This window comes from Aedes aegypti, chromosome 2 (assembly GCF_002204515.2).
Source record: "Aedes aegypti strain LVP_AGWG chromosome 2, AaegL5.0 Primary Assembly, whole genome shotgun sequence".
In the NCBI taxonomy this organism is placed as follows: domain Eukaryota; kingdom Metazoa; phylum Arthropoda; class Insecta; order Diptera; family Culicidae; genus Aedes; species Aedes aegypti.
Window position 1 is genome coordinate 300,053,313 of NC_035108.1, and position 15,063 is coordinate 300,068,375.

Below are 15,063 nucleotides of genomic sequence, written 5' to 3' on the forward strand. Positions count from 1 at the left end.
ACACATTTAATTTATTGATAGTTATTACTTAAATCGTCCTGATGTTATTGTTGAACTATGCTAAATATATTTTATATATTTTAAGAAACTTCAAGAAGCATCTACTGCTAGAACTGCGATAAGACGAACCAGATTTAATCAAACAAAATTAAGTTTAAAACATTTCAATAAATCAATGTGCTGAAATCTAGACAACCCTACCCTGCTGACTTGAGCTTTATAGTATATGTGGGCTTTGCTTCTGGTCTATTTCCATCAACTTCTGCTAGCTGTTCATGTTTTATTATTTCAAAATTGTGTCTATCTTTATTTTATTTTGTTACCTTTTTGTTTGTTTTGTTTCATAATATAATGCATCAACTTAACTAGCTCAGGACGATCAAAAACCAACTTCTGCCTTATAGGTTCACTCTATTGCTAGAGAGTAATCTTGCTGGTTTGAAACACATGCACACTTTCCGTTTGAATACAGAGCACTATCATGTATACCTATATTTACAGTTGATCCTTTTGTTTCAGTAAGTCTGTTTCTACATTTGTGTCATATTCATGACATTATTATTAATAAACTCTAGATGTGAGTGCACTTTTGCAAATCATTATTTGCCGAAAGCTACAGTTTAGAAGATAAATTGTTAACAATTTGATTTACGAATTCAACATAGAAAAGTAGTTCGTGTCGAACGGGCCCTGTCCGTTCGGGTTTTGACTATTTTACAAACTGTATTTTAAAATTGGTTGTGTTTGTGAGCTGGGCAGGTTCGTTAAACTTCCTTCATCTGCACTAGCGGGGGGCGAACCGGTCAATGAGTTCAAGAATGTCGCCACCGTTTCGTAAGAACGAATCTAACCTAGCGAATGGGCGTTGATAATGGTGAGAGAAAAACCGTTAGTTGTTAATTAACACACAGGTAATATACTCCTCCTATGTACCTTAAACTCTTAACTTGTCTGTCTATTTGACTATATGCAGCCTTGAAAAACGTACTCTTTTATACTGCGTTTGATTTGCAGATGATCTCACATGCACACATACATATTTACAACGTCGATGAAGTATACGGAACCGTACCCTAAAGACTCGCCTAAAATCTAACCAAGTTATAATTTGAGGTTTTTTGTTATGTTTCTAATCTGCACTCACTTAACGGACTGTTTCAATTGATTTTCTTTTTGTTCTATTTGGGTGGAACTGTGCTAAACGAAAAAATGAAAGGAAACATAAAAAACACTACACTCACACATGAACATTATCATTCACACCGAACACACTCGTCGACATTACAATAATCGACTGACGAATCTGCGAAAAATGGAGATACGGACTCAGGCAGCAAGAATATGCTATATGCAGCCCATAATCGCATATCAGTGCCATGAATTCCGGAATTCCTATGCATATGGGCCAATTATGCGTCAATGGGCAAGTGTGGTCGAGTCTCCTATAACACGCTGTTACTCATTCCTTAGGGAAGTGGGAAGTACGCAGATAGATCCTTTACTTATAAGCGGTTTCTTCACCACCGTTTAGGCCTTAAACCTGGTTCAATCGTATGGGTAAACGTGGTTTACGGGTTAAGCGAAGGTGAAGAAATCGACCCTTAGTGCTTTACGAGGTAAGATCTACCGAACATACCCTTAGTATCGTTCTTTGTTCACCCCAGAATTATTGATCTGGTAATTTGAATTTTGGATGCATTTAGTTCTTTTTATCGGTATCATGCTTTGGATTTATATCAACTATCTAGTAGATCTTGAAAAGACTTGGAGTCAGGTCGAGGTTAAACATGATACAAGTGATAAAAATGGGTGAGCTCCTGAATCATTGAGGAAGCCTTGGTAAGGGGCCTTCCTTAGCCGAGTGGTTAGAGTCAACGCCTCAAAGCAAAGCCATGCTGAAGGTGTCTGGGTTCGATTCCCGGTCGGTCAAGGATCTTTTCGTAATGGAAATTTCTTTGACTTCCCTGGGCATAGAGTATCATCGTACCTGCCACACGATATACGAATGCGAAAATGGCAACTTTGGCGAAGAAAGCTCTCAGTTAATAACGTGGAAGTGCTCATAAGAACACTAAGCTGAGAAGCAGGCTCTGCCCCAGTGAGGACGTAATGCCTAGAAGAAGCAGAGGAAGCCTTGGTGATTCCATTACATACGACAAGTTACTAGGATAAGTATTGGAAAACACATCAAACGAAACCCTGGATAATATGCTTAGGGAATCTCTAAAACCTTGGGTACAATGCCTAGAGAAATCTTTGGTGGAATTTCCTGAAATTATGATCCCTACACGAAATGAAAAGAAGGAGTTTTTGTAGTAGTTATTTGAAGACTTCAATAATACTTCCGGAGAATCTAGAAGAGACCCTTGGAGGAGTGTATTTCTGAATCTCAACACACGTGAACTGGGCTTTTATAGTGATGGGTGATATGCAGAGGCGCGTGTTCGGGTGGTGGCCGATCAACGAAAAAACGTGCAAATTAAAGATCAAAGGCCGGTTCTTCAACTTCAGCATCATGAACCCTCACTCCGGAAACACTGATGATGAAAAGCACGCATTTTACGCGCAGCTCGAATGCGAGTACGACCGCTGCTCAAGTCACGACGTCAAGATCATTATAGGAGATTTAAACGCTCAGGTTGGCCAGGAAGAGGAGTTCAGACCGACAATTGGAAAGTTCAGCACCCACCGCCTGACGAACGAGAACGGCCTTCGACTGATTGATTTCGCATTCATAGCACCTGCTTTAGCACAGTCTTTCGTATCGGTACACCTGGAGATCATCACAGCAGACGGAATCACAAATAGATCACGTTTTGATCGATGGACGACCCTTCTCCGATATAAACGACGTCAGAACTTATCGTGGCGCTAACATTGATTCAGACCACCAGGTGAAGGTGAAACTGCGCCCAAAACTATCCGCCATCAACAATGTACGGGTCATCAACAGTGTACGAGGTAGCGTTGCCGATAAAGGGCGAGCTTGATAAAGCCCCTCTTGAGAACTGCTGGAGTGCCATAAAAGCAACCATCACCAACAGAGCCGAGAGCGTAGTCGTGTACGTGGAAAGGAGGACATGTAACGACTGGTTCGAAGAAGAATGCAGGCAGGGTGCAGCGCGGGTTGCAATGCTGCAGTGAGATACGCGACAAAACGTGGAGCGATACATAAGGAAACGAAAGCAAACCCGCTTATTCCGGGACAATAAGAAGCGAAAAGGCGTTGTACCGCGAGTCGAACGTATAGGGAAAGGCATCTTGACGGACGGACGTGAGAAGATCGAAAGGTGGAAGCGGCAGTACGACGAACACCTGAATGGCATAGAGAGCACAGCGGGGGAAATTACTACGTCAGCACGGCGGATGATGAAAACCAACCTGTTCCCACAATTATGGAAGCTAAGGATGCCATAAACCAGCTCAAGAACAACAAGGCGACTGGTAAGGATGATATCGGAGTGGAACTGGCCCGGAGAAGTTGAAGGCTTGTTTGCTTCGGCTGATAGTCAGAATCTGGGAAACGGAACAGCTAACGGAGGAGCAGAAGCAAAGGGTCATTAGCCCCATCTACAAAAAAGGCGACAAACTGGAATGTGAAAACTATCATCCGATCTTTATCCTGAATGACGCCAACAAAGTGCTATACAAGATTATTCTCCGTCGTCTATCAGCAGCTGGTGGGCTGCAAAATGATGTGTCGACGGAGTCCTCACAAGTTCCTACCTCATGCTTCCACGAGTCGACGGATGGCAAATGACCGCCAGCTGAGAGTTGCGTGCTTAACTGGTAGTGAAGATGACAAATGACCGCCAGCTATGAGTTGCGTGCTTAAGTAGTAGTGCAGCCTGGGTCCTGTTGTCCATCTGACTTCAGCTAGATTGAGGAGGTACATCCACCGAGCGTCTGTTCACCAAGGATGCGGCCAGTGCTGGGAACGGTAATAGTAGTAGGCTTGAGTTTTTGCGAAAATCACGTGGCTCTCCTAATACAGTAGTTGGGTACATGAATTTTCTAAATCAGGAGTGTCATTGAAGGCTGCAAATGCGGGAAATGCAACGGAAAATAGAACATTTTTCTACAGTAGTTTTGGGTTGCCCTTAGCAACGGGTGTTTTGCTATTTTCAAGGCATTTTGCCTACAGCAGCGATACGCGTGAGTTTCACTGGCTCCGGTGACTATGATTCCCCGAGGAGGAAAGAATAACTCGGCAATAACTCATGCATACCATATTTTGGTATCATACCCCAATTAGGTATTGTTAAGTTATCAATTCCTCATTTTGGTATTATAATGGTATTTGAAAAAAAATGTTTAAAACAATTAAAAATACTTCATTTTGGTATTCGATAGCTATTGAGGACTGCTGGAGGTATTGAACTATTATTGAAAAATTTCACTTTTATATGAAAATCCATCAAATATTATTTAGGTATTACAATACCTGATCTAGTTATCAGCTTGGTATTTCTAGAATATGCATAAGGTATTATTTGAGGTATTCTACCTCTTATGCAGGGCTCATTCATACCTCATTCAGGTTGTAAGTATTGGAAATTATCTGGTATGGAATACCTCAATTTGGTATTCAGTAGTTATTTTCTCCTGCTCGGGTCGCTACGCATGCCTACTGTAGTGTGAATCTCAGAACTTTTCCCAACTCTGGGTGCGGCCCAAACAGCGTCTGACTGGCATCCAGCGGCTGAATAAGACATGCTCTTTCCCGGGAGCTTCACCTAAGATTCTAATTCTGCAGAATATTGGCCTGCGAGGTGAACACGCTCCTTGGCACCGTGGAGTTGGCTTTCTGCTTAGCGCCCAAGCTTACGCAGCGCTAATGAAGTGGGAAGCTAAAAATGAGAGAATAATCGTCGCCAGATTTAGAACACGGGTTTGAAACCTTACCATAGTCCAATGTTATGCGCCAACCGATGCTGCCGAATTGCAGCATAAAGAGAACTTTTACAGTCAATTGAATGCTGTCGTGGATAAGATTCAGAACGGTAATATCGAGATCTACATGGGCGACTTCAATGCGAAGATCGAATCCGACAACTTGAGCTATTAGCCCGTCATGGGATGCCATGGTCTCGGAGAAATGAGCGAAAACGGAGAGCTGTTGGCAGAGTTTTGTGGCAACAACGACATGGTGATCGGGGATCGCTCTTTTCCCATCGTCCGGTTCACAAGGTCACGTGGGTCTCCCTTGACGGCTTTACTAAAAATCAAATCGACCACATCTGTTTCAGCCAAAAGTGGAAACGGAGCCTTCTTGATGTGCGGCACAAACGTAGCACAGACATCGCATCCGACCATCACCTTTTCGTCGGCGAGGTGCGTCTACGCATTGCGCGGATTCATTGATAGGAGGAAAGAGTCGGACGTCGATTTAACACACGCCGAGTAGAAGACGCCACAGTGAAAAGGTTCTTCGTCGAAGAACTGAAGACTCGTGCTGCAAATATTTCGGAAGGTTGCAGCGTAGAAGAGCGATGGACCGCCATCAATAATGCCTTCATCACTACCAGCGAGAGTGAGCTACGCACTCGGAGAAAACAGTGGATTACCGATGAAACCTGGAGGAAGTTAGAGGAGCGGAGAGAAGCGAAAACCGCGATAGAGCGGGCGAAAACCAGAGGAGCAAGGCTCTTGAAAAAGAAGTTAAGCGCTCATGTAGGCGGGACAAACGAGCGCGTGCGGACTCCCTTGCTATCAAAGGTGAGAAAGCCGCAGCAACCGGCGACATTCATCTCCTTTACGATATCTCACGACGCCTTAGCGGGGCAAAGATGAATACGACAATGCCCGTGAAAGACATGACTGGATAGCTGTCAACCGACCCCACTGACCAACTAAAACGTTGGTTTGAGCACTTCGAACAACTTTTTCAAGTACCAACCCGGCCACCTACCTCAGCACGATCCGCCTAGAGTTCGGCGTATTAGTCGTTGCATGAGATGGAAACAGCCATTCAAAGTATGAAATCTAACAAAGCCCCTGGGGTCGATCGCATATCAGCTGAGATGCTCGAAGCAGACTCCGCAATATCCTATAAACTGTTGCATCAACTATTTCGCAATATCTGGGACACCTTGAATTTTCCGGCCGACTGGATGCAAGGCGTGTTAGTGAATAGTGATCTCACTGTTTATCGATAATTGGCGGGGCATCATGTATTGTTCTCAAAGTTCTATGCAAAGTGATCCTAAACCGGATCCAGGAAAAGGTCGATGGGACTCTCCGTCGGCAGCAAGCGAGATTCCGTGTCGGACAATTCTGTGTGGACCATACTGTATATGGTATTCATTGACTACGAAAAAGCTTTACGAAAAGATGTGGGGTGCTCTGACACGCAAAGGTGTTCCCGAGAAAATCATCGGCCTCATCGAAGCGCAGTACGAGGCCTTTACGTGCAGTGCAGAGTATTGCACAACGGGATCTTTGCTGAACTCATCCTGATTATAGCTGGAGTGAGGCAAGGATGTATACTATCACCGCTACTTCGTGTTCATCAACAGATGCCTACGGTATGTAATTCGGGCATGGTGGCCACACAACTGAATCTCTAATGTTGGGCTCCATCGTCGGTGCCATCAGCAGCCGATACAAACCCAAATTCGACAACTAAAGTGGGGGTGGGTCGGCTACACTCTACGTCGGGGCGGAAACGAAATCTGCAAACAAGCGCTGGATTGGAATCCAGCAGGACATTGCAGCAGAGGCAGACCCAGAGGCTCATGGCGGCGCAGCCTCAACAAAGAAATAAAAGAAGTCGACGATAATTTGACCTGGTCAAGGCGATAGCTAGCAATAGCCCAGGATGGAAATCTTTCACGTCGGTCCTATGTGCCAGAATGGGTGCCCAGGACCCATAAGTAAGTAAGTATCACCAGCTGCTTTCATCACCGGCCGCTCGACGACGGGCCAAATCCTCACTGTACGGCAAATCCTCTAGAAGTGCCGTGAATATCAAGTCCCAACGCGTCACCTGTCTATCGATTTTAACGTTGGTAGTTCGACTGTAGTTCGTTGTTGATGATATATTGGCTTTTCAGTCTTGACAAAATTAAAAACTGTTATTTTATTTTGTCCAACAAATTTTGTCGGACAAAATAAAATAACAGTTTTTAATTTTGTCAAGACTGAAAAGCCAATATATCATCAATATCGATTTTAAAGCAGCTTATGACAGCATCGACCGCAAAGGGCTATGGAAAATTATGGAAGGGTACACGCTATGTCTAAACCAGCAGATTATGCAAATCGAATGTACCTCGGATTTTTCTCGGCTAGAGTTCAGTATTTGGGTTATATTTTCATAATCGGAAGGTTTCAAATTATTCCATCGGTGAAATTTTTCCCATACATTTTGTATGGGCTGAAATGTGTAGGAAAACGTGATTTTCATTGATTTTCAAAATTTCACCGATGGAATATTTTAAAACGTTCCGATTATGAAAATATAACCCCCCCTATGAATGAAGAGTTGCGCGAAGACTGAAACCAAGTCTACCTATTGAACCGTCAAATCGTCAACCTATCGAGCAAAATAAACAAACACGTTTTGGGGCAAGAGTAGTATTGTTATCGTGACGAAATAAAAAAATTGCCACGGTTTAAGTTGCGGTGTGATATGATGATGTCACAAAATAATTGCTCTTTGAGGCTTATAATTTATGAATGAACCCGCTTTTTGTTGCATGTAATGTAACGGTAATGTAAGTAATCACCCTACATCAGTGGAAATATATACAGTCAACTTTTGTTCGTTGCACAAAACCTGTAGCCCACTTAGTGAAAGACTTTCACAAATCGTGCTGAGTTTTCAGCTGCCACAATGTTGAATAGAATAGAAATGCAGGGCTACCAACATTGATAAATCGAGCTTTATGTCAAAAAGTGACGTTTGCCTTCGTTTTAAGTGGGCTATAGCCAACCTAACGGATGCCCAATCAAAACGAAGCCCACCTAAAGATAGTGCAACGAACGAAATTCGACCCTAACTCCGTTTCATAGTTGAAATGCAACTTAAATTCAATAAACTAAATACAAAAGTGGATAGTTCGAAAACTATATAAGTTATTCAACCCAGATTTACGCTACTGATGCGGCTGATTTCGGTCAATTCCCAGAGGGGCAGCAAACGACTAAGAGAAATTCACTGGTTTTTTAGTTGCTCGTCGTGCGGAAACCGAAAATGATAAAGTTTTTGAGTTCATGCTGTTTGTCGTATGTGTTGTTGCAATTCGCTACTAAACACTTCATTGTTATTACACGGAGCCGCAAATCAACCCAACTTTGACTTCTTTTGACGCAATTCGGCTCTTCCGTGGGATAACCCAAATTTGGGTTAACTGATAAATACCTATCATTAGGTTGTTTCCATTTGACAGCGGCAAAACAAACAACTCAGTGCAAAAAAAATCTACCCAGCGTTAGCTTTCGAAGTCTCCGGGATGTGTTAAAACAACTTAACGTTAGGTAAACTCGAAAGAATCCAAATTTGGCTTATTCCATTAAACTTCAACGCTGGGTCGATGCGTCTCTCTCTGTTTTTGACAACATTGCTGTTGCGAGAGAGGCAAAACAACCCAACCGTGGGTAAAAACTAAATGCAGTTTACCCAAATTTGAGTAAAAAGAACTTATTTTTTGGGTAGTCTGATTTCTCCGTGTACTTTATAATTACAAAACCAGAGCTCAATTTTAATTTTGTTCTTTGCGACTTTGTAAAAAAAACATTCGAATTGAGAGTGCATTTGAGTGAAGTCACGGGAAAGCGCACACAATAAAATAGGTGGCCAGAATAATTAAATGATTTGTGATTGGGGAACGTGTTGCCAGTTCTCTTTGCGTAACTCTCCATTCATAGACTCTGCACAAGACTAATAAGAGCAACGAAGGACGGTGCGCAGAATAGCGTTAAGATTTCGGGTGAACATTCCAGTTCGTTCGAATCTCGCCGGGGAATTCGACAGGGTGATTGACTTTTGTGCCTGCTGTTCAACATCGCGCTAGAAGGTGTCATGCAAAGAGCCAGGTTTAACAACACAGATACGATTTTTACAAAATCCAGCCAATTTGTTTCATGATATGGATATAGTCGGCAGAACATTTGGAACGGTGACAGATCTGTACACCCGCCTGAAACGTGAAGCGGTTTGGTGGTGAATACGCCGAAAGGCACTTGCTGAAAAGCGGAACCGAGCCCGACAAAGGCATAATAAAATAAATAAATATTGTTCCTTGTTCTATAAACGTTAATGATGATTTTATATTGATATTGAATGCAACCGATACCGATATTATCTATGAGCACTACCTCAGCAGAGCACTAGTGATAATTATGTCAAATGACGTTACGCTTTATGGTTTCATGCCAAATGGGCCATTTCCCTTTCCGAAGCAATTCAGTTTCATAGTGCTGTTATTGCACAACGATATATATTATTAGACTGTTACCAAGTAACAGATATTAAATTTTGCTATGCTATCAAAACCGTTGTTCATATCTTCACTTCTCGTCCAAAGTTTAACTGATCATAATCTGTCCCTGCTCGCATAATTGTCCCATGTTCTATGGTATTTCTTTTATAGTTAGGCTGGTTATGCGAATATAGGCAGTACATCATGTACATTGGTATCAGACCACAATATTCTTTCTATATTGAACAAAATCCTGTCCAAAAATCGGACTCCTAATTTTCTCTTTCTCTCACATCGCAATCGCAAGCACACGCATTCATACAAAAACATAAACCAAAAAGAAAAACTTCCAATTTACCAGTTTCCACCTCGATTGTTATTGTGGTGTCCACCGCGGAACTTGTTGTTGCCACCGCGGAAATTACCCCGTCCTCCCCCACCGCCTCCTCGGAAGTAGGGCGATCCATGTCGGGGCCCACCGCCTCCACCGCCCCCTCGACCACCTCCTCCCCAGCTGTTGTTGTTGTGGTTCCTGAAGTTGTTCATCTTGTTGTTATTGTTGTTGAACGGCGATCCCCCGAAAGGTGGCCTGTTGGGCGAGTTGAACTGATTGCCCCCCATTGGACCACCTCCGCCCCCCATTGGCCCCATCGGTGGTGGCTGCTGCTGGTTGTTCCACATATGGGGCGGAAGTCCCGCCGGTTGCGGGGGATTCAGATTGTTCAGACCCGCCGCCAAGTTCGGGAACTCTCCAAAGTTAGCCAGATCGGCCAGATTCGGCAGGCCAGACCCAAAGTTGTTGAACTGAGGTGGGGGCATGTCCCACTGCTTCCGTTGGGGCTGTTGCTGTTGCGCTTGAAATGCAAACGGCGGCGGATATTCCGGATCGGGCAGTAACGGTGGCCTGTGTTGTTGCGGAGGTAGCGGAATTTGTTGTGGTTGCTGTTGTTGCTCCGGCTGGTTCTGAGGAATCACCGGAGGCGTTGGTATGCTCGCTACACTTTCGTCTTGACTCGATAGCGTGGGATTCATCAAAGGCATAAACGCATCGTCGATGTCTTCTCCTTCGAAGGGCTCGTACGGTTCCGTTGAGTCCTCTATCGGTTCGTCGTGTAACGCTGAAAGAGAATCATCCGTCGTATTGTTTGCAGCATCAGCTATTGGACCAGTGTCGGATTTAGCTAATTTAGTAGAACAGATAGCTTTGTTATTACCCGCCACCGGAAGTACCGAAGTCGACACAGGAGAAGAAGTAGATTTTCTTTTGGCAGATGAACTGCCCTTACCTGTCGACGCTTCCGTGGGATGCTCCGGGACGTATTCCTCGTCGGAGAGATCCATATCAACACTCTCATTGTTATCCGTTGGTGGTCCAGAGTGTTCGTCGGCGTCTGGAATGGGTAAATTGTCTTAATTTTGAAATATCTTGAAATTACTCCAAATGACTTTTATGCCAAATGGTTCTTGATCATTCGATTATCTCAAACGACTTTATGTCATTTAGGGTAGCCCCAATATGATCTCAAGGCACAGATAACTTAACTTTTTGTTTTTGGCACAGACAGAATATTGAGGGAACCTTAAGATGCGACATCGTTCAACTCACCATTACTTATCTGCGCAGCGTTTTTGGGTGTTGATGCGGTCACGTCCATCAGAGAAGGTGGCGGTGATGGTGACGACTCGGTTTGATTGCTCATCAGAACCGTCGGCGGTTTACTCAAATCGAAGTTTTCCCGTTCAAAGTTTTGCTACAAGAGAGAAACAAAGCATCATCAAACTCAAAAGCCATGTTTATTCGACAGCAAGAAATTTTACCAAAAAATCGTCAATTTCCAGCAAAGAGGTTGGTGTCTGCAACAGTTGTAGAGCATCATCGGCTCCTTTGGACTCATCTTGGGATTCACCTCCGCCAAATCGAGAATCGAGCGTTTGCTGCATCGACTGTATCCGCATGTCGAGATCCTTTGGTTCACTGGTGGAGCTTGTGGCTATACTTGTGCTACTACTGCTGGTCGTCGGAGCTATCGCGATAGATGCATGTCCCAAAAGATTTAGATTGGTTTGCCTCAGATCGACATCACCTGTGCCAGTACCCCACGGAAAAGCACCTAGCGAAGGTTCGGCCAGTTTTGTCCTGGCCGGCGGTGACACAGGGGCAGGAACGGGTTGTTCCTTCGATTTGGAATCCGTTTTATCATTTTCTTCTAACAGCAGCACATCATCGTCGTCATCATCGTCAATGTCCTCGAGATCATCCAACCCGGACTTGCTTAGCAGTGGACCCGGTGAACCCGTTAACGAAATAAGATTGCGATGATCTACGTCCATCAACCTTCCCTTATCTTTCATGAAGGCGGGTATTGGCATGTTGGGAAGTTGTCGGTGATCTACATCCTGCAGTGGGCCATCTTCGTTGACGCCATCGATGTACTCGATCACGTTCGAATTCACACCTTTCCTTTCGTAATGAGGAGGCGATACAGGAGTGTCCAAGCTCTGGAAAGATGAATCCTGCAAGTATAAAAACTTAAGAAATATCCAACAAAGGGCAACAAAGATGCCAAATAGCATGGCCCAAAATAATCAAATTTCCAAACTTTTACGGTTACTCATATAAAAACGAACAACCTTAAAGCCATACTTACATGTGGACCATCCCAGGTCATCGACATATCCCACGTTGAGTTGTACTCATCAGATCGATCCAGGTTAACGGGGGCAGGGGGCGGAAGATGGGGCCCTCGTGGACCCCCAGGTTGAGATCTACCCGCAGGATAATCCGAAAGCATTGGCTGATTGTACTGTGGCCCTGCACCGTAACTGCGCGCCATACCCATATTGTGGTGATTGTTTGGACGTGGACCAAGTCCATAGTCAGCACCACCACCACCTACCACAACGTTCGACGAAACTCCGTAACTGTTGAGCCCGGACGTATAGTCAGGACCGCCAGCACCATTGCCGTATTCCTCCAGCGAAGAGCTGCTACTGTGCGACGGAACATACGGACCAGAACCAGCGGAATTACGCGTTGGAGGAGGTGGGGGTCCTCCGACCGGGGGTCCAACACCGCGACCAGCGCCGCCGTAGTGCTGGCTACTGGGCGTATCTGGGAAAAACGTTTTTAGAAAATCATTTACTCCCTCCGATTCTTCCTTTCTGGAGTTAATCACTTGTATAGATTGCACTGCGGGCGATATGACACACACAGAATAGGTACAACAGATATCAGTTAGCAGTCAAAGAAATAAAGGTTAACGTTAGTATGTACAATGTACTGTAGAGGGTCTACGAGGTCAATGCATCAACACTTGAATATTTTGTGAGTGTTTTGTTTATTATCATTGGAATTCTTGGAAAACCTCCTTATACATTAGTGTGGGACGAAATTCAGTTTCTTGCTCCATTCCACTTTTTCTTCTTCTTGACATTAACGTCTCCACTGGGACAGAGCCGGTTTCTAAGCTTAGGGTTCTTAAGGCGAAGTAGGCCGTCATTGAAATTTATACGCGTCGTTGATGATTGTTGCTAATTCCTCTCACGATTTCGAATCAAAGAAAATCAGTTGGTTTTGCACTGACACAGCTGAAAAAGTATCAGCATACTTTATGCATGTAAGCGCGTACAGTGATACGTTTTCAAGTCAATATAAACTATCAAGACTGAGTTTTATCACTTTGAAATGCAAGCTGAAAAGTCATCATTGTTGCCAAAACGAATGACGGGCTACTTAGCCTTAAGAGCACTTTCACAGTTATTTACTGAGAGCTTTCTTTGCCAAAGTTGCCATTTTTACATTCGTAAATCGTGTGGCAGGTACCATGATACTCTATGCCCAGTGAAGTCAAGGATATTTCCATTACGAAAAGATCCTGGACCGACCGGGATTCGGACCCAGACACCTTCAGTTTGGCTTTGCTTTGTAGCCGCGGACTCTAACCACTCGGCTAAGAAAGGCCCCCCTTTTAACTTTTTATTTCTCATTTTAGATCCTATAACAACTGTACAAAGTTTCATCACGATCGGTAAAATCACAATTTCGCGCTACCCGTGTAAAATTCCAGGATACATTCCAATCTTAGTTTTACAAGAATTTTATAAAAAAATCCCTCAGAGAATTCGATCTATTTGCAGAGGACAATTTGAGATTTTTTTCGGAAATACCTCGTGAAATTACGCCAGAATTATTCTAGGATTTTGTGAATGATTTCTCAAGGAATTATTAATTCAGGAATGTACCCACAATTCCCTTCAGGTATTTTACTCTTGAGATTTGTACAGAAATGCAGTGATTCTTCCACGGATCTCCCTAGGAATTCTTCAAGATTTTCGTTCAGGATAGCACGATATTTCTAAAGATGTCTTCAGAAACACCTCCACAGATTCCTTCAATGATTCTTTCTGAAATGTCTCAAGGAAGTCTTTAGTTTTCCAGAAATGTGTCGAAAACCTTTCATACAATTTGCTGGGATTCCTTTTACGAATGCCTTTAGGATTTTTTTCAAAGGTTTCTGTAGGATTTCCTTGAAAATATTCGTTCGGGATTGCTTTTATTTTAATCAGGATATTTTTCTATTGGTATTTCCATAAACTATATCTGAGATATGGTATAATTCTTCCCGGGAGTCTTTTAGACAGTTCTTTATAAATCCAAAATTTCTTTGAGGATATTTTTAAGAAAATTTTCCATAAACTGTTGGAAAGCATCACGAAATGAAACAAAATAAAATTTTCGAACAATATACTAAATCTTTTATGAAACACCCTAAGGAATATTCTGCAGCAGTTTATCAGGAGAAAGTCAAAAATATCTGAAGGATCTTCTGGGCCCTTGAGAAAGTTTTCGAGGATTATCTTGATAAATAGTTGGAACAATTATTGGAAAAATAACCAAATGACAAACTGGAAAATATTTTGGAGGAATCATTGGGAATTCTCAAGCAGAATCTCTGATAAAATTGAATAGCGATAATAAAGTCAAGTGACTCCACTAAGAATATTTCGAGAGATCTTATTGAGAGCTCGTCCACAGATTCCATTAGAAATCCTGCCAAAGTTTCTTCTGAAAAAGGAGGCATTTTCCAAGTGGTGCCATAAATATTTTTTTCCTGGAGTTCATCCTGAAATTCCTTCAAGGATTCTTCTATGAATATCGTATACCGTACACCCCCGTTAATTTGAACAGTACCTCATGCAAACCATCGGGGTTCATTTTTATTTTGAACATCTAGTCACCCTAGAAACGTGTTTCTGGTCACCTCTTTCACTGTTTGGTTTTGATTCTGCGTTCCGTTTTACAGCGTTCCATTTCACATTACTCCGTTCCAGAAGCTAAATGACGTTTGAACCATTTTTAATCTGAACGATGTGCAAATTAGCGGGGTACAAATTAAATGTGTTCAGATTAAATGTGATCAAACCAACGAGGGTACCCGGTATATACAAGTATACTGCAAGAATTAATCCAGAGATTCATTCAAAGATTCTTATAAAAAATTGCCCATTGGATTTTTCCAGGAATTACTCTAGTTATTTGTCCAACAACGTTTACTTGTGCATATTGCTTTATCTCTGGGCTTTGGATAATATTTTCCAGGGGGCGATGATTTTAAATATTTGATCGCTGTACATTATA

The 15,063-nt window shown here is 43.0% G+C and overlaps 1 protein-coding gene across 4 annotated transcripts in view; it reads right to left on the bottom strand.

The window, feature by feature from the left end:
* Window positions 1-227: 227 nt before the first annotated feature.
* Window positions 228-15,063, bottom strand: part of LOC5571655 — a 35,285-nt gene continuing 20,449 nt past the window's right edge. Inside the window, exons 5-10 of one of the 4 annotated variants that reach the window (XM_021845505.1) lie at window positions 12,074-12,537; window positions 11,244-11,939; window positions 11,032-11,176; window positions 10,712-10,816; window positions 9,784-10,543; window positions 228-851 (exon numbers count right to left, since the gene is read on the bottom strand). In XM_021845505.1, the coding sequence (XP_021701197.1) occupies window positions 785-851; window positions 9,784-10,543; window positions 10,712-10,816; window positions 11,032-11,176; window positions 11,244-11,939; window positions 12,074-12,537 (2,237 nt within the window). In that variant the 3' untranslated portion in view covers window positions 228-784. Of the gene's footprint in view, window positions 1,198-9,394; window positions 10,544-10,711; window positions 10,817-11,031; window positions 11,177-11,243; window positions 11,940-12,073; window positions 12,616-15,063 lie in introns of those variants that run through there. The other 3 variants (XM_021845502.1, XM_021845503.1, XM_021845504.1) reach the window with 3 other exon arrangements.